We start from the raw sequence: 19,168 nt of genomic DNA, 5'->3' as shown, positions 1-19,168 counted from the left end.
AATCAAGAATCTTGCTTAGGACATGACATCTTGCCTACGCCCACATTGCATTATACATGGGACCCACTAATTAAATTGAATAAGAAATATTAAAGAGTAATTTAAATAATTAAAAAGATATATAGTATTTATGACGTCATCAACAACAAAAAAGCCCATGCTGTGGGGCCCAGGACGAATAACCACTAGGGAGTCCCACGTAAGAAAAGCACAAATGGCTTCGAAAACGACGGCGTATGGATCACATTACAAGCTTATTATAGTGGCCGACCCTCTAATGCCTACGTACGTACAGACGCAGAGAAGATCCAAAATATTGTAGCGTACGCGCCATACCTCTCTCCCTACTTAATTAGATCCAACGGCTCACAACACTCTTCAGCCACCCCTTTCGATCCTGTCCGTCCGTAGGTATAAAAGAAATTCCAAAAATTTAGGCTTTGGCCCCAACCCAACCTAGGTGAAGTTGTAACAATTTCTGTCACATTAATTAGTTGCCAATAAATTTGTGCATAAATAGGTAATTATTTTGTGGGGGAAAGTAATTATTTTTTATTTTTTATTTTTTGGGTTACTTTCTCTGTATAACGTAGCTTGTTTTGTATATATCAATTAATTAATTAATACGTATGTATAATTAGTGTACGCTGATGTCATGTGTTTAACATAAAAAGATATTATAAATTAAAAATATATACATATATAATTTGGAGTACGGTGAATTTCTTGTGGCATTCAAAGTTGCTGCTTGTTTAGGTTAGGTCTCTCTCTCTCTCTCTCTTCTCTTTCTCTCTCCTTTCTTTGCCAATTCAATCACGACACCATTGGAGAAAACCCAATTCGATAATGGTAATGCATATATACATATACATATAATCTTAATCACTAGTGTATTCTAATGCCATTGTTTTTTTTTTGTTTCTCTCTCTAAGATTATTGTATGCTGTGATAATGATTATGCAAGTTAATTTATGTAGGAGGAGTACAGAATGCCGGCGGTGCCGTGGCTAGAAAGACTGCTAAACACCACCTTCTTCAACCTGTGCCGCAACCACGCCGCCGCGGCCCGAAGCGAATGCAATATGTTCTGCTTGGATTGCAATTGCGACGCCTTTTGCTTCTACTGCCGATCATCTAAGCACAAAGACCATCAAGTCATTCAGGTTAATCTCATTAATTTAATTATATATATTGGCCGCCGGCCGGCCTTTCTTTAATTATATTTCCTTTTTTTTTTTTTATATTATTATTGTTTATGATTTTGCCAGAATATAAATCGTAAGTCCAATTCAAAACAATGCAGTAATTGGTAGCAGTAACCATCATTCAATAAATAATGCCTAACTCTTTGAATATTAGTTTTAATGTGACCCCTCGGAACAGGCGTTACAACCTAGCCTTGCTTTTGTTTTCCACCCAATAAATTAATTATTAGTATCAAATAATTTTATTAGTGCATATATATAAATTTATTAATAAAATTGTAATTGTTGGATGAATGAATGAATGAATGAATGAATGCAGATAAGGCGATCATCGTATCATGATGTGGTGAGGGTATCGGAGATACAGAAGGTACTAGATATAAGTGGGGTGCAGACATACGTAATAAACAGCGCTAGGGTTTTGTTCCTGAACGAGAGGCCTCACCCTAAGTTAGGTGGGAAAGCACCTTCTGTTTCTCACCTCTGTCAAATCTGTGGCCGCTCCCTTTTGGACACCTTTCGCTTCTGTTCTTTGGGATGCAAGGTATATATATACATATATTTCTTTTTTTCCAAATTTCTTGATATATATATTAATAAATATATTTATCATTTTCCGAATAATAAAATAATGTAGGTAGTAGGAAAAAAGAGGAATAATGGGGAAGCAAATGCAAGAAAAGAGGTAGTGATAGAAAGAGAAAGAAGAGGTGATGAAGAAGAAGAAGTGATATCAAGACAAGAAATGGGTGAAGACATATACCCAAACACACCACCTCCTACTGCTAGAAGAAGAAAAGGCATCCCTCAAAGAGCTCCTTTTAGCTCCTAATTTATTAATTAATTAATTAATTACTACCTTCTTTTCTTTTATTTTCTTTACTTTTATTTTGTATATATGAAATATTCCAAAAAGGCAAATGGGGGGTTACAATGGAAATAAATAAAAAATAATACTTCTTGTTGGGGAATAACAATAATTGGTGAATAAATTATTGTTAGTAGTTAGTTGCAAGGTGGAAATGCAATTAAGAAATTCAAAGGCAGTCTTTGTGAGTTCGTTTTTTAATTTGATTTGGTCCACCACCACACATGCACCGTTTAGCCAAACATCAACACCTTTAATATATGGGTAAATTCCACTTTACCCCTTGTACTTTGGTTAGATATCACTTTACCTCTTTATACTCTCAATTGCATCGATTTGCCCCCTTGTACTTTGGTTCGATATCACTTTAACCCCTCCTACTCTCAATTCATCGATTTGCCCCCTTGTACTTTGGCTAGATATCACTTTACCCCTTTGTGCTCTCAATTGCATCGATTTGCCCCCTTGTACTTTGGTTCGATATCACTTTAACCCCTTCTACACTCAATTCATCGATTTGCCCCCTTGTACTTTGGCTCGATATCACTTTAACCCCTTCTACTCTCAATTGCATCGATTTGTCCCCCTTACTTGAAAAATTGTCTCAATGTGGCCATCGCCGTTAGTTTTTAAACCTTTGAACTTAACACCGTTTGATTTAATTATGAAAATTACTAAAATGTGACCCCTCCAGTTTAAATAATTATTAAAAAATTAAAAAAAAATAAAAAATAAAAAACAACAAAAAATAAAATAATAAAAAAATTCAAGACAGCGAGAAAACATAGTCCACGACACTAGCCACAATTTTTTATTTTTTATTTATTAATAATTATTTAAACTGGGAGGGGTGGTTTTTTTGTAATTTTCAAACTTAGATCAAACGGTGTTAAGGTCAAAGGTCTGAAAACTAACGGTGATGGCCACATTGAGATAATTTTCAAGTACATGGGGCCAAATCGATGCAATTGAGAGTAGAAGGGGGTAAAGTGATATCGAACCAAAGTACAAGGGGGCAAATCGATGAATTGAGAATACAAGGAATAAAGTGATTTCAAACCAAAGTACAATGGGACAAATCAATGCAATTGAGAGTACAAGAGGGTAATTAAGTGATATCCAGCCAAGGTACAATGGGGTAAAGTGGAATTTACCCTTAATATATTAGTGTTATTATTTATTTATTTCTTTAGGTTTTATTAATAAATAATACAATGATCGATGAATATATTCGTAGGTTGAAAAGGAAGGATATATGTTTGTGAATCATATATATATTGGTCGGAGCCGCCGAACAAGTAGGTAAATTTCTACTACAGTTTAGGAGTTCACAGGAAGAGAAGCTTTCAAGATTTTATTCCTGCTTTGACAGCAAGGTTTTCTTTTGCTAATTTATTCAATAATTGAGTCTTAGTTGATGCTTATTTTATTTTTATTTTTTTTGGAATGATCCAATTTTTATTATTAAAAAAAAAAAAAAAGCTTTTATTCAATTTCTTAAGAAAGATCAGTTCATATATAGGTAGGCTGGGCTGGCAAATCTTTGGGCCGGTTCACATCAAAATTGGTATTTGTACACACCTATTAGCAAACTCCTTATAGCAAGAAATAATCGATAAATTATTTCTACTGGGCTCGTATAAATATTTAAGTTTGGATTTTATTGATGGGGCAACACCTAACTTGATCATACTTCATGGGCTCAAAATTAAGCCGAAACCTCAACAATATGTATGACTAAAATACACGATCTATACATCATCGGATTGTCTCTATTCGTTTTCCTCATTATTTTACTATCTTGAAGGTTGGAGTGTTCCTCGATCCAGGGCTCCAGCCTCGAGATTTCGGGTGGACGGAGCAATTTTCCGGCAATCAAAAGTCGAGGAAATTGTTCTAGAAGAGCCAATTAATTTAGACGAGGCTTAAGTCGACCTCCATCAAATACAATAAATAGAATTGCAAAAAATATAAACCAAAAATTTGAGTTATTGTAAGTTGTGATTGGTATATTTTTATTTAATCCAACACCTTTTATATGTCCGATAAGTAACAAGCTAGGAACTAAAAGAAGCATAAAAATATGTAATTAAAAGAAGAAAAGGATTGATTGGCTGTGATGTCAAGAAACATTACGTACTACGTACTACGTACTACGTACTACGTACCAAGACAATGCAAAAGAAACATTACGTACTACGTACTATATATACAATAATATACAAGACATATAGTAATATATACCAAAGAATAGAAGTTGAGATTTTGCAACAATACAGAAACCTGATGAAAAAAAAATCATGTGTTCTAAATGGTATTTTCATTTGCTACAAAAATATGTATGTATATATAATGTATTAATGATTAGATATAAAATACTATTTAAGCTAGAAATAAAGATATATATGCTTCTCCCTTTTTTTTTTGAGAAAATAAAGTATGCTTCTCAAGAGCTCAAAAAATAAATAAAAAAAAGTCGAAGAAAATTAAACCTTTCCAATTAGGATAATATGCAGCATAATCGCTATATAATTTCTCTGTCGTACGGCAAAAAATAATTATTTATTTATTTTTGAAAAATATATATATGAGGATCGGATCTGTAATGTGGAGGAGTGGTGGGAGAGATATGCGAATGGCATATCCTTTGAAGATGCTATATTTTTCCTAATCTTTATGGTCACCTTTTAACAATAAAGTTCCCCCACAACTTCCTCTACTTATGTCACTTCAATCTTTTTATTGCCCCCTCACTATCACCTACATATGCATGTTTACTTACCTTATTATAACCCCTTTTTAATCACCTCCGATCATTCTTCTCTCTCTCTCTCTCTCTGAATTTGGTGGCGGCCGCCATGGAGGAGAATGCACCGACGGCGATGGTGGTGGTCGAACATGGCGGCAGGAGCGGTAATTGCACCCACCGTCGTAATTAAGCAGCCTGCATAGCTAGCTGCAATATGGATGAGTACGGTGGTGGTGGTGCTTTTAATTTGTTGTTGTTAGGGCAACTTCTATCCTTTGGCATTTTTCGCTTCTTTTCTTTTAGAGGCTGATGATCATATTATTATTATGAATGATTAATTAATAATGTGTTGTGTGTGCTGTTTTAATTAATTCCGTACTTTGAAGTTTCAATATTTATAATGTAATAATGTAGTATTTGCAGCTTTGCTTGAATTTCTTAATATTATCTACGTGGAGGGCCTTTGGCTAATCAATAAACTGTTTAATATTTAATTTCTTTATGCATTGTAAGCTTATTTTATCTATGTTTTTGTAACAATTAATACGACTGCAATCAAATCAACTGTTTATGTGCACTAGGTAAATTTCATCTTTTTTTTTTTATTACTGTTGAACTATTGATTCGTGTTTGCTGTTGTTTCTGAAAATATTATAAGTTATGAGTTTGAATTGAATTATTAGTTATAATTAAATATTAAGGAGGTCTTTGTGGTGTTTTAAAATATGAGTGGTCTATATGTAATTAGACGTAACTTTGGGAGGACAATATAATTTATTAATTCAATATTTCGCTATGAAATACAAATAAATTTTCAAAAATGTCAACTATCAAATGCATTAAGTGTTAGCTAATATATCAAACATGTGAAAGTCATACCTAATTTTTCAAGTTAGATGTGGTTGACTTGTAATTGCACCTAACCTTAGTTAATATAGGTGTAATTTGCAGTAAAAATAATAAAGCATTTCACAATCATACAATAAAAATCGCGGGCTACTCTAAATCGATTATCGGTTAAAAGTAGTGCACTATAAAAAATGTTCAAGCACAATTTTTAAAGTTCGACCCTGACTCGATTGCTTATTAAAACACAAATTTCAAAGTTGGTTAAAAATTTCAAACAAATTAAAATGACAGGGTGTCATTTGCAAAATAGACAAACTAGAAGGGGTAATGTGCTATTTAGCCAGAGCATGTAACTGGGCTTTCAACTCAAATGCTCGATTGAGCCCAAATGAAGACCTGTCGACCCGACCCGACCCGACCCGACCCGACCAGATCCGAGCAAATGGGTGAAGTTTGAATAAGAGCGCGTGGGCAATTTGTGTGTGTTATGAGTTAGCTTAGCGTGTGGCTTATTCAATCTCCATTTGCTGCCTGCCCATACCTTTTTTTTCACATTAATATTAATTTCACTAAATGTAATCATTTCTTTCCACATACATAAATTAATTTCCCTTACATTCTACGTCAAACCCAAAACCCATCAATAAAACTACACCATATTCCACACATAATTAATACCTATACACACACACACCTAAACTAAACCCAAAAACAAAAACACCATAAACAACCAACCCCACTTTTTTTCCCCTACCTAAAACAATGAACACCAAAACCACCATCCTCTTTTGGCTCACCACCTTACTCATTCTTCTCCTCTCTCTCATACTTTCCCAACACTCTTCTCACTCTTCCACTACTCCATTCTCCCGCATTCGTCCGATTCTCGTCGTCGAATTTTTTCGTTTAGATGAAATATTCTCGATTTTACGAACAATCGTCTATAAAGGACACCACCATCATCATAATCATCATCATAATCACACAAGAAGGCAAAATGTTTCATGTAATGAAAACATATGGAAGTCTAATCTCATATCATTGTACAATGTTAGCTCTGTTTTAACAGTTGATTCGAAGGGCTGTGCGAATTTCAGCACCGTTCAGAAAGCGGTCGATTCCGCGCCTGATTTTAGCCATACTTGGACGCTTATCATCGTTGGTTCAGGCACATATAGGTAAATTCTTCAGTATGTATAAATTATTTACTAATATTAGTTAATACTTTTATTTTTTTAATCCAGGAAAAATATAATTGCTATATATATATACAGTAGAATCTCGATAAATTAATATTAGATAAAATAATAATCTCGCTTAAATAATAATTTATTTCGGTTCCGACTCGATAAAAACATACTAAATTGTTAGTTCGATAATTTAATATTTCGTTAAATTAATAGAAGTTTGTTAGTCCCGACTCTATTAATTTACAGAGATTTTACTGTATAATGGCAGGGAAAAAATAGAGATAAGTTCTAACAAGACAAAGTTAATACTACAAGGCCAAGGTTACCTTAAAACTGCTATAGAATGGAACGACACGGCAAATTCGACCGGAGGGACGAGCTACAGCTCTACTTTTGCTGTATCGGCTCCCAACTTTATAGCATACAACATTAGCTTTATGGTATTTATATTATATAGTTTTTTCGATAATATTTGATTTACTTTTTTTCCGATAAGGGATCTTATGATCTTTCGATTGATTCAACAAAAAATATTGAAAAATTAAAAGAACACGGCTCCAGCTCCAGATCCAGGGGAAGTTGGAGGACAAGCATTGGCATTAAGGGTTTCGGGCGATCAATCGGCTTTTTACGGATGTGGATTTTACGGAGCGCAAGATACGTTAAATGATGATCAAGGCAGGCATTATTACAAAGAATGTTTTATCCAGGGCTCCATTGATTTCATTTTTGGAAATGCCAGATCACTTTTTGAGGTATACATACATACATACATACATATATATTATGTTTATAATATCGATCTCGTAAGTATCAAATTTTTAAGCATGATAAAAAACAAAAAAAATATATTTTTTGAAGGATTGCACGATAAATTCGACGGCAAAAGACGTATCTTTGGCTGGTGGTGGGGTGAGTGGCAGTATCACGGCACAGGGAAGAGATTCGACGAACGAAAAATCGGGATTCTCGTTTGTGAAATGCAGCATACGTGGCAGCGGGAAAGTGTGGCTGGGGAGAGCATGGGGGCGTTATTCGACTACAGTTTTCTCCAAAACATACATGTCTGAAGTTGTCGCTGCCGAGGGATGGAACGATTGGAGGGATTCTTCTAGAGATCAGTCCGTGCTTCTTTTCGATATATATATATATATATATATATATATATATATATATATATATATATATATATATATATATATATATATATATATATAATTTCCCTTTTTAAATAATTTCTTACGTAAATCTTTATTTTGTGTTCGAAAAGTTGGTAAAAATGATTTAGGCCTTTTGATTTGCAGAACGGTTTTGTTCGGGGAGTACGAGTGTTACGGACCGGGGGCTAACTCGACGAACAGAGTGGGATACGGGAAGCAGTTGAGGGAATCGGAAGCAGCTCCGTATCTTGATGTTTCATTCATTGATGGAGAAGAATGGCTTCTTGATAATGATAATTCACTGCATTTTCTTGATGTTCAAACAGATTTTGTTAAGGATTACTGATTTGGAATATAAGCATATACTAATTATATATAATTATACAGTGTGTTATGTATTGTAAATTGGTTTTGTACTCTGTTCCACATAATTTTGAATAATTTGGGTTGAATTAGTTACAAGTATTCTCACCGTTTTTAAATTTATGTCAGAAACAACAAAGCTGTCTCCGAATTCGTGCTCTCCATGTACGATGAATTCTGTTGAAAAAAGTCGCTGTCATAGTACGGCAGAGCAAGAAAAAGAAATGAAATTGGAATTTCAGGACTCAACTTATAAAACTCGAGTCGAGATGGACGGCTCGAGCGGTTTAAAAATAAACGGCCCATGATCGGTCAAACCACTAAACTTAAAGACTTAAATGGCCGATTCCCGGATCGGGCTGTACGATTATCTAACAATTTTAAGCTCAGTTTCTATAAAAAAAGAAAAAATCAGAATCTTCATAAATACGATAATAGACCTTCTAGAAGCAGACAATACGATATGGCCTCAAATCATCATTTAATCTTCATAAATACCACATATATCTTGAGGTTTCATTTCAATTCCCTTCCCCCTCAAATTCTATCTTGAATGTAAATAAATACTTTTTTTTTTTTATAATTGTTATTATTCTACATCAATGATATTGATACATATCACATTTTAATTAAAAATAAAAAATAACAAAAATCGTACAAAGGTTTAATTTTCAAAATTACGCCAAAATAAATAAAAACAAAATACACCGAATAATAATATAATTTAATTATAGTATTTGATTTAAAACATTAGTGAAGTTGGTGCAAGACATCTTGAATGAACATTGATACATTCAAGAAAGACGAACCTCCTTCTTCCACCGCTTCTCTCGCCATTTTCGCAAGCTTCTCAGCTTTCTCTCTCCTCTTCTTCATAATAATATTCCCTTCTTCACTTTCAGTACCCATCACTTTTTTAATTGCATTTTTGACCCTATCCCACGTCACCACCATATTATTATTATTATTATTATTATTATTATTATTATTATTGGAAAAATCCAAGCAGCCATCCACCCCAACTCTAACACCAATCCCTAAAACATCAACAATGAACTTCTCATTGTAGAACTGTTCGGCGAACATAGGCCACGTCACCATCTGCACGCCGGCGCAAACACCTTCCAGCGTCGAGTTCCATCCGCAGTGCGTCACGAATCCTCCGACCGACCGATGCGACAGTATCGCCACCTGTGGGGCCCACCCTCGTATCACCACCCCTCTTCCTCGTACCCTCTCTTCGAACCCACCATCTTCCGCCGCCAGCCATTCCTCCACCTCCGCCGCACAGGAATCTAATTCATATTTTCTGATGACCCAGATGAACGGCGAATTCGAAGCCTCCAATCCCAAACCAATCTCTTTTATCTGCTGCGCAGATATCCGGCATAAGCTTCCGAAACATGCGTAGATGACTGAGTTCGGCTTCATCTGATCCAGCCACGTCAGACAGTCGACGGAGGAGGGCTTGTTAATAATGTTTCTTCCTCCGCCGGGAAATGGCGGGGTGTTGCAGAGTGAAACTGGTCCAATGCACCACACTTTTCCATTTTCCCTTTTGTACCCTTCAACGTACCAATGCTCCAATTCATGGAAACTGTTGACCAGAATACCCTTCACGGAATCTCGTGCCTGTTTAACATGGTTTTTAATCTCTTCAAAATTATTACCGCCGGAGGAATCTTCCGACGACGTCGTTTTAGGCAACTGGGATTTGGTGAATTCGATTCTATGAGGTATGTCAGGCACAAGAAACTTGTCGGAATCAGAAACTGCGTCTTCTTGAAAACTAGAGAGAGAAAGTTTATGGGAGCAGAGGAGAGAGAAACACGATATGGTTTCGAAAAGGTATCTGGGTATGTTGAATTTCTCGGCGGGTTTTTTTATCCAAGAAACTGCAGTGGTGGAGATTATGCAGTCGGGTTTCGGTTCCAATTCTCCGATGAGTTTCTCCAGCGGGGTTTCCAGCATTTGACTTGCCCGGAAGAATCTCCGGGTGAGCTCCGGCGAGTTGATGACCGTGTCCAGATTCTCGCATCCCTCCGGCAGGCCGGCTTCTCGGCATGGGAATTCGATGGGGATTGTTTGGATGTTGTGATTGCGGATTGATGATTTGTGCGTGACGTCATTGAGTGGGGTGGTGACGATTGAAACAAACGCGCCTTGTCGGGCGAGTAGGTTGGCGAAGTCTGTGAGTGGGATTATATGGCTCTGTGACATTAATGGGACTAAGAGGAAATGAAGCTGGTGCGCCATTGTTGATGCGGTGGTGAAGATAAAGAAAAATAAATAAATAAATTTTGAATAAAAAAATAAAGAAAGAGTACTAGCATTTATTGAATGAAAATCAGACAACCTAAATCTTCTAGAAGAATTGTCAGGGAATTACCGTAGATTATTACATGATATTATGGTAATGATTAATATCAGGTTATTTAAAGATGAAAGGAGTTTTGGTAATATATGTTTGACTTTATTTTACAATCTGATTTATGTTTTTTATATTATTTTCCAGATATTCATTAAATATTTTCCAGACCTTGGCGGGCCTTGGAGTTTCATTGTTATTGAACTGTAGCCCGGCCCACACCAATTGGGTCAATTTTTGTGAGTTGGCTAACTCCAGGGGTGCAAATCGGATCGAGCCAATCGAAACTAAAGTTTCCGGAAAAAAAATCAATTTTTTTCTTGGATTCTCGGAAGTGAAAAACTAATTTTAATTTCGTTAAAAAAAATAAAAAATTGGAATAATTAAAACTTGTTCCAATACCACAAATTTTCGAATAGGAATTTAGAAATTCCAAAATATTTAGTCACGTATAATATAAAATACATAAACTAATGATGTTGCTAGTGTAACTTTCAGAAATAAAAAAAATGGGTATTTCCAAAAATATTATCGAAAATTAACCAACCCTAATTAGGAGAGTTGGTACATATTCTACCACATACACATCTCCAATTTATTTATCTACATAAAACTACATCTTTAAAATTCAATTTGAAACCTAGTACAGAATCATCAACAATTTAATTTCTTACAAACTTGCTGCACAACATCTTCAATCAAGAAACCAATATTCAAATAAGACGACCCACCATTTTCCAAAGCTTCTTTCGCCATCTCTCTCAATTTTTCAGCTCTCCTCCTTCTCTCTCTACCCTCACCATCTTCAATATTCATCAACTCCTCCACAGATTCCTTAACTCTTTGCCACGTCACCAACAAACCCTTACTACAACCACCCTCAACTCCCACCCTCACACCTATTTTCAGCACGTGCACGATAAACTTCTCGTTGTAAAACTGCTCGGCAAACATAGGCCACGTAATCATCGGCAAACCTGCACACACCCCCTCCAGCGTAGAGTTCCACCCGCAGTGCGTCAAGAATCCCCCGACGGAGCGGTGCGACAGTATCATCACCTGTGGGGCCCACCCCCGAATTACTAGCCCTCGTTTTCCGACTCGCTTTTCGAAATTTTCTACCTCGAGCCATTTCTCTACTTCAGCTGATGAATCCAGGCCCCTGATTATCCAAATGAATGGGGAATTCGAAGCTTCCAATCCCAACCCAATTTCTTTGATCTGATTGGCTGATATACGACAAAGGCTCCCGAAACACGCGTAAATTACCGATTTGGGCTCCATGGAATCTAGCCATGCTAAGCAGTGCTGCTCGTTTATTGAGGGTTTGTTGCCTCTGTTCGATTTCTCGGTTAGGTTTTTGTTGGATAGTGAAACTGGACCAATGCACCAAAGGTTTTGTCTTTGTTTTCTGTATCCGTTTACGTATTCGGGCTCGAGTTCGTCAAAAGTGTTGACCAAAGTACCCCTGGCGGAAAGTTGAGCTTTTATTATCTGGTTTATTACGCTTGTAGTATGGTCGTTGTTCTCCGGCGATTTTTTGGCGGAGTTTGCGGTGGTCTCCGGCAACTGGGATTTCGTGAACTCGATCACGTGAGGTATGTCAGGTACTAAAAAGGTTTCTTCATCCGACATGGAATTCGGGTTTTCGACGGACAGGATGTTGTGGGAACATAAGAGAGTGAAACACGATATGGTCTCGAAAACATACCTCGGAATATCGAACTCGTCGGCGATTTGCTGCGTCCAGGGGAGTGCGTTGGTGGAGATAATGCAGGCCGGTTTCGGATCAAGTTCGGCCATTGCTTTCTGGAGTGGGGTTTTGAGCATTTCCGATGCGGCGAAGAATTCGGTGGCTAAGCCCATTGAGGTTAACGAGTCCATGTTTTCGCAGCCGTGGGGGAGGCCGGCTTCTTGGCCGGGGAACTGGAGTGGTATCATCTGGATTCTCAGGCCGGCGGCGGCGGCGGCGTCGACGGTTGGTTTGTATCTGACGGCGTTCTGGGGGGTGGTGATAATGGAGACGAGTGGGCCGCGGTGGGCGAGTAGTTTGCCGAAGTCTGTTAACGGGATGATGTGGCTCTGTGACATTAGAGGGATGAGAAGGAAATGAAGATGACGATAGCTCTCAGCTTCTGACGTCATTTGATGATGAATCAAGAAATTATAATTTACTTAATTGAAAATGGCAGAGCAATAAATTAGGTGGTATGTGTGTATTTTTATGATTTTTTCTAGCAAGTCCTACGTAATATATTCAGCAGGGCTATAGGGTTGGTCACACTAGATCTAGAGGGGGTGGACAATATTATTTTTCAATGATAATCGAAATAATAAGAATCGCTAACAAATTGAGTGGACTATATTTTTATTTATTTTTATTTTTATTTTTATTTTATTTTTATTGTTATTCTTATTTTTATTTTTATTTTTATTTTTAGACATAGGTAAATTCTGGAATTTTCTTGGAAATTATCGGAGGGACAACTACTAGCTAGGGAGACAGCTATCTAGGAATATTCATCATCGGATTTTGCGCCAGTCTTCGTATTACAATCTAGAAAACCAGAAGTTTAAGTTATAACGGACCGTTCAGTCATTACGATTTACATTCTTCCATCATTTGTGATGGGTCAGGGGACGGGACACTGGGAACAAGAAATTTCGTCTTTTGTTATAAGCTAAATGGAAAGAAATAAAATTCAAAGGAAGAACATTTGCAGTCTATAAAGAAGAAATGGAAAATTGTATTATTTAAAATTAATTAATTTCAAAGGGGATTATACAGTATTTATAAATTATATGTGTTGAGCTGGATATAACGTTTCTATTACCTCAGCCATTAGATATTACATCTAACTACCTACTAATCTAACGGTCACGATTAAATGAAGTAAAGTAAATACAAATATACTTAATAAAAAAACTGAAATGCTAATTACAACGAGACTTTTACTGAAATTGGCTTATTTGCAGCGGTAGTATCATTTGTCAATTTTCTAACTTTCTAAAAAATCAAAACTCTCTCAACTAAAAAAATTCGAAAACAATTTATTAACATTAGATATAGGGGTGGTAAACGAGCCGAGCCGGCTCGCAAACTCGACGAGTCGGCTCGACAAAGGCTCGAACTCGAGCTCGAGTTTTTTGAGATCGAGCTCGAGCCCAAATGTAGTTGTTCGACAGCTCGCGAGCTGCCTTCTATTTTTTTTTTTTTTTTTATTCTTATTCTTATTATTATTATTATTATTAACTAAATAGTAAATAGTCTATAATAATAAATATTTCTAGTATTTAAATAGAAACAAATCTATATTACTTAAATAATTCATAATAATATAAAATATTATAATAATAATAATAGAAAAAAAAAATATAACTAGAGTTCATTATTTATTTTATAATTTTTTTTTTATTTTCCTATAAATAATTTTTAATAAAAAATTAAATGATTTTAATAAATAAAAAAAATTAATGAGCCCGAGCTCGAGCTCGCCAAAATTGGCTCGATGAGCTCGAGCTCGGCAACATGGACTCGAGCTCGAGCTGGCCAAAAGAGACGAGCTTGGCTCGAGCTCGGCTCGTTTCCACCCCTAATTAGATATTGGATGTATATATATCAATAATGGAGGGTGATGTGAAATAAAGAGGTACCACAATTGTTACTGGACCTAGCTAGCTAGAGAGACAACAAAAATATATATATGTGGACATAATTATATATTGCCATATCCAAATATAATTTTATTGTAACAAAGATTAAATCATCTCCTACTTCTCAAACAAATTAATCATTCTCCAAAACATTGCTTATTTTTTCACCAACTGCTGAATATCTCGAATTAGCAACTCAATGTTAAGATAAGAAGAACCTCCTTCTTCCACAGACTTCTTCGCCATTTCCCCAAATTCTTTTGCTCTTTTCCTTCTCTCACATCCACTTTCTCTCTCCTCCATCACTCTCCAAATAGCCTCCTTAATTTCACTCCTCTTCACCAGATCATTACTTGATGCCTTTACTTCATCACCTCCTAAATGTACAACACCACGTGCACCAACTCCAACACCAGTCTTTAATATCTGGACGATCAGTTTCTCATTCAGGAACTGCTCCGCGAACATCGGCCACGTCACCATCGGCAGGCCGGCCGATATCCCCTCCAGAGTCGAATTCCATCCGCAGTGCGTCAGAAACCCTCCGACCGAGGCGTGCGATAGAATCATCACCTGCGGGGCCCACCCTCGGATGAATAAGCCCCTCTCTTTAGTTCTCTCCTCAATCCCATCTTCCTTGATCCAATTCTCTATCTCCTCCGATTTCGATCCGGATTTTTTTACTACGATGATGAACGGATGGTTCGATTCCTCCAACCCTAGGGCGAACTCGACGAACTGAGCCGGCGATAGCCGGCTCAGGCTTCCGAGGCACGAGTAGATTACGGACCCTGGATTCTTACCATCGAGCCATTTCAGGCATTGGTCGGTGTCGATCGAGGCCTGGTTTCCTCTTTGTGAAATGTCTAAATCGCCCTTGCTGGAAAGTGACAACGGCCCGACGCACCAAACCTTGCCGTTTTTTAGGGTTTTGAACTCATCGACGTACCTCTTTTCCACCTCTTCGAAGGTGTTGACAACCACCCCGTAAGCCCGATTCTCGGTTTCCTTCACTTGTTCGCGGACGCCTGTGACATCCAACGGCCCTGGATTAAATAATCCAGGGAGCTGGTTCCTGGTGAACTCGATCTCGTCGGGTAAACCAGGCACCAGGAAAGGCTCATCCGGCGGGACCCGCTCGTAAACCTTGGAGATAAACAGAGCGTTGCTCACCACCTGAGTGAAGCAGTTCATTCCGTCGAATACAATCCTCGGAATTCGGAACTTATCGCACGTGGCGGCGGTCCATGTTATGTGCTTGTCGCTGATTATGCAGCTGACCGGATTAGGGTTATCAATCATAAGGTCTTTCGAGATTAATTCTTCTAGAGGTTTCTGGAGCATGATGATTGCGGAGAAGAAGTTAGCGATGAAGTGATAAGAAGGTAGGGTGTCTGCGCTCTCGCATCCACGTGGCAATCCCGCCTCCTCGCAGGGGAACCTGATTTTGATAAGCTGGATTGACAGCCCGGATTCAACGGCCCGGTCAATGACCGGACTGAACCGTGTGGCGTCGAGGTGCGTGACGAGGATCGAGACGCTGACGAGGCGTCTGGCTAGCAGTTTGGCCATGTCTATCATGGGTATTATGTGTCCTGGCGCCATTAACGGTATCAGAACGAAGTGTAGAGGATTATTGTTTGGTGGTGATGCCATTTTTTTTGAAGATGAGGTTTAATTGTAATTTGAGATTCTGAGGATGTTGTTATATATAAAGCAGTGGGATTAATTATTAATAATAGTAATAATAATAATATAATAATGTATAAGAACAATGAACAATAATAGAGTATAGTTTGGTGTATATCAATTCAAATGATGACGTAAGAGGTGACGTCAGCATGCTGTACGTACAGACAATTCTATATGGTTTCATGTGATGTTTAGCTAGATCTTTTGTGGTATATATACATATCGCCTTCCAAGTGTCACATGCCACACTGCCGGACATATATAATCAGAAGACAAGGACAATTCATTCAAAAGACATGCTAAAAACATTTAGTAACAAACAAAAAAAAAAATTCATGAATATAATCAGCTGGCTAAAGAGATTTATTAAAACTCTCAATCTGTTATAACTAAGATGATGGGTACATTACAAACATCTCCCTGAATTTAGGTTAAATTATAAAAAACACCCCCTCTCCGTAATTACCAAAATCCCTCCTATATTTGTTTCAGTCTTACACCGACCTTTATATATATGGTGTGATTTTTTCATGGAATCTTTTTTTATTTTAGGGAATATTTTTCAACATATTCCAATTCTACCCCTACAAACGTGGCATTTATTTATGCTATTTTTTAAAGAAAAAAATTAGCCTCGTAGTAATTTGGCGATATCGACGGTGGGGATCGATTGTACCATGAAAGGGGGAGGGCAAAATGGGGATTTTCTTGTTCTTGATTAATATATTGGCCGCCAGTCTATGTAACTGTAGGAAAAAGGAGGGAGTTGGTACTCATATGGAATGAATTAATAGCTTCTTTTATTGTTTCACGATAGGGTACGGTTTGTTAGAAAGATATATTTATTTTTGGAGGAACACTCATACTCCTTCAGTTTATTTATGACATATTATAACATTACACAAGAACATGATATATTATATGATAGATATATAAATATCAGGCATTTTCTTGATCATCTGCTAGCATTGACTGTTGAACCACCACATCTTGTATAAGCGCCGCCATATTCCGGTGAGAAGATCCGCCTTCCTCCACCGCCCTTTTCGCCATCTCCCCCATCTCTCTCGCTCTATCTCTCCTCTCTCTCCCTTCTTCTCCCTCATCCATCAACACCTCAACACCCCTCTTAATCTCCTCACTCTTCACTAAATCATTCTCTCTCTCTAGAAACATCGCCGGCACTTCAACGCCCACCTTCACTCCAACCTTGATCACATTCACTATCAACCGCTCGTTGAAAAACTGCTCCGCGGACAACGGCCACGTCATCATCGGCACACCCGCAGTTATCCCCTCCAGAGTCGAATTCCACCCGCAGTGCGTCAGAAACCCTCCGATCGAACGGTGTGAGAGAATCAACACCTGCGGGGACCACCCATGGATCAAGAGCCCCCTCCCATTGTTTCTCTCTCTAAACTTCTCCTCCAATAGCCATGTTTGGAGTTCATCGGAAGCGTTTCGTATAACCCAAATAAAGGGTTTCTTCGAAGCTTCTAACCCTAACCCTAGCTCCATCAACTGTGAGGTAGCTATGTTCGACATGCTTCCGAGGCAAACGTATATAACGGAACTCGGTTCGTGCGAATCGAGCCATTTCATGCACTCGTGCTCGCAAATCGAGGCCTTGTTGCCTCTTACAGCCTTGTCGGAATCCTCTTTGTTGCATAGTGAAACTGGACCGATGCACCATACATTGTTCCCTTTGGCTTTTCTGTAACCTTCAATGTAATGCGTCTCCAGTTCGTCGAAAGAATTTGCGACCGTTCCGAATGCATTCGCCTCGGCCTCTCTCAACTCGTCCCACATCTGAGTCCACTCAGGGGTTAGCTGGTCAAAAGTTGCCTTAAAATGAGCTTTCGTGACTTCAATTCTGTCGGGCAAACCAGGGACGACAAAGTAGTCGGAATCGGAAGCCATTGCATGAAAATCGGCGGAGATTCCGAGGATGTGCATGCAGAGGAGAGAGAAGCAGCTCGTCCCGTAGAAAACAAGTCTCGGTATTCGCAGTTTTAGGGCAAGGTCGGTTGTCCAGGGGAACCACATGTCGGAGATTAGACAGGTGGGAGAGGGTTTGAGGCGGCGGAGCAGGTGTTCGATCTGGTCCTTCATCATGGCGGCGGCTTTGAAGAATTTCATGACGTCGTCGGAAGAAGGGAGCATGTCGAGATTCTCGCAGCCGCGGGGGAGGCCTGCTTCGACGCATGGGAATTCGACATTGACGATGCGAACGTTGTTCGATACGGAGGATGATTGTGTGCTCCGGCGGTGGAATCGGGCGGCGTTGTGGGGGGTGGTGAGGATGGTGGAGGCGACGCCGCGTTCGGAGAGCATAGTGGCGATGTCCATGATCGGAATCATGTGGCCTTGTGCCATTAGAGGGAAGAGGATGAAGTGAGGCTGTTTTCCTTTGATCGCCATTTTTAATTTGCTGGGAGTGATATGATGTTTTTTTTTACCTTTTAAATAGGGTTTTTTTTTCTTCTTATCCCGTTGAATTTGATTTACTAAATCCGGATTCTGAGAATCTGATTCTGTGTTTACTTTTATATATTAAAAAAATTATCTAAATTTGAAATCCGATTTCCGAGTTTTTATCTTTTTTGGCAAAATGAAAATAATCAAAATGAAAGATTTGTTCAAATAATAGGCAACAAATGTGAGGGATAAGGATTAAAGTTTCCATAAAAAAGAAATGGTTTTAAACTAAGTAAGCAGTGTATATGTGGTTGGTGTGATATGATGGAAAGTGCAGGTTGGAACCTGCAATTTTGTTGTGCTCACATCACATGTTACAGCAATACCAAAATCAAGTTGTTGTGCTTTTCAACCTTATTATCATCCACACCTACACCCTTTTTCTTCCGTTCCTCTGTCTTATAATCATTATTCGGGTAAATTACAACCACTCCTTGAGGTATTGTCAAATTACGAAAACCCCCTCTTGTTTGGATAATTACAACCACCCCTCAACTCATCAAATTTAATGGAATCTTCGAGATTATATATAATAATATTATCACTTTTGTACCCGTTTTATCTTATTCGAACTCTACATTTTGAAGTAAGA

The 19,168-nt window shown here is 37.9% G+C and overlaps 6 protein-coding genes across 7 annotated transcripts; 2 read left to right on the top strand and 4 right to left on the bottom strand.

Annotated features, from left to right (window-relative positions):
- Nucleotides 1–709: 709 nt before the first annotated feature.
- On the top strand, nucleotides 710–2,262 carry LOC105956557 (protein RGF1 INDUCIBLE TRANSCRIPTION FACTOR 1). Of its 2 annotated transcripts, none has more exons than XM_012980408.2 (4): nucleotides 710–756; nucleotides 978–1,163; nucleotides 1,525–1,749; nucleotides 1,843–2,262. In XM_012980408.2, the coding sequence occupies exons 2-4, from the start codon at nucleotides 990–992 to the stop codon at nucleotides 2,035–2,037; spliced, it is 594 nt and encodes a 197-aa protein (XP_012835862.1). In that variant the 5' UTR covers nucleotides 710–756; nucleotides 978–989; the 3' UTR covers nucleotides 2,038–2,262. The 2 variants fall into 2 exon arrangements, with proteins under 2 accessions (XP_012835862.1, XP_088682567.1); XM_088826441.1 differs by having other exon boundaries at nucleotides 727–849.
- Nucleotides 2,263–6,302: 4,040 nt separating this feature from the next.
- LOC105956555 (putative pectinesterase 14) lies at nucleotides 6,303–8,475 on the top strand. The gene is made up of 5 exons (XM_012980406.2): nucleotides 6,303–6,849; nucleotides 7,130–7,301; nucleotides 7,410–7,616; nucleotides 7,723–7,982; nucleotides 8,166–8,475. The coding sequence occupies exons 1-5, from the start codon at nucleotides 6,434–6,436 to the stop codon at nucleotides 8,365–8,367; spliced, it is 1,257 nt and encodes a 418-aa protein (XP_012835860.2). The 5' UTR covers nucleotides 6,303–6,433; the 3' UTR covers nucleotides 8,368–8,475.
- Nucleotides 8,476–9,076: 601 nt separating this feature from the next.
- On the bottom strand, nucleotides 9,077–10,709 carry LOC105956722 (UDP-glycosyltransferase 73D1). Its single transcript, XM_012980610.2, has one exon. It carries the CDS (start codon nucleotides 10,638–10,640, stop codon nucleotides 9,135–9,137), a length of 1,506 nt encoding a protein of 501 aa, XP_012836064.2. The 5' UTR covers nucleotides 10,641–10,709; the 3' UTR covers nucleotides 9,077–9,134.
- Nucleotides 10,710–11,326: 617 nt separating this feature from the next.
- LOC105956724 (UDP-glycosyltransferase 73C3) lies at nucleotides 11,327–13,009 on the bottom strand. The gene has a single exon (XM_012980612.2). It carries the CDS (start codon nucleotides 12,895–12,897, stop codon nucleotides 11,407–11,409), a length of 1,491 nt encoding a protein of 496 aa, XP_012836066.2. The 5' UTR covers nucleotides 12,898–13,009; the 3' UTR covers nucleotides 11,327–11,406.
- Nucleotides 13,010–14,432: 1,423 nt separating this feature from the next.
- LOC105956723 (UDP-glycosyltransferase 73C6) lies at nucleotides 14,433–16,251 on the bottom strand. Its single transcript, XM_012980611.2, has one exon. The coding sequence runs from the start codon at nucleotides 16,060–16,062 to the stop codon at nucleotides 14,563–14,565; it is 1,500 nt and encodes a 499-aa protein (XP_012836065.2). The 5' UTR covers nucleotides 16,063–16,251; the 3' UTR covers nucleotides 14,433–14,562.
- Nucleotides 16,252–16,939: 688 nt separating this feature from the next.
- LOC105956725 (UDP-glycosyltransferase 73C4) lies at nucleotides 16,940–18,801 on the bottom strand. Its single transcript, XM_012980613.2, has one exon. The coding sequence runs from the start codon at nucleotides 18,517–18,519 to the stop codon at nucleotides 17,038–17,040; it is 1,482 nt and encodes a 493-aa protein (XP_012836067.2). The 5' UTR covers nucleotides 18,520–18,801; the 3' UTR covers nucleotides 16,940–17,037.
- Nucleotides 18,802–19,168: the final 367 nt, after the last annotated feature.

This window comes from Erythranthe guttata, chromosome 12 (assembly GCF_056151865.1).
Source record: "Erythranthe guttata isolate IM_541 chromosome 12, IM_541, whole genome shotgun sequence".
In the NCBI taxonomy this organism is placed as follows: domain Eukaryota; kingdom Viridiplantae; phylum Streptophyta; class Magnoliopsida; order Lamiales; family Phrymaceae; genus Erythranthe; species Erythranthe guttata.
The sequence above is the reverse complement of the archived record's forward strand: the minus strand, read 5'-3'. Positions and strand labels throughout refer to the sequence as shown.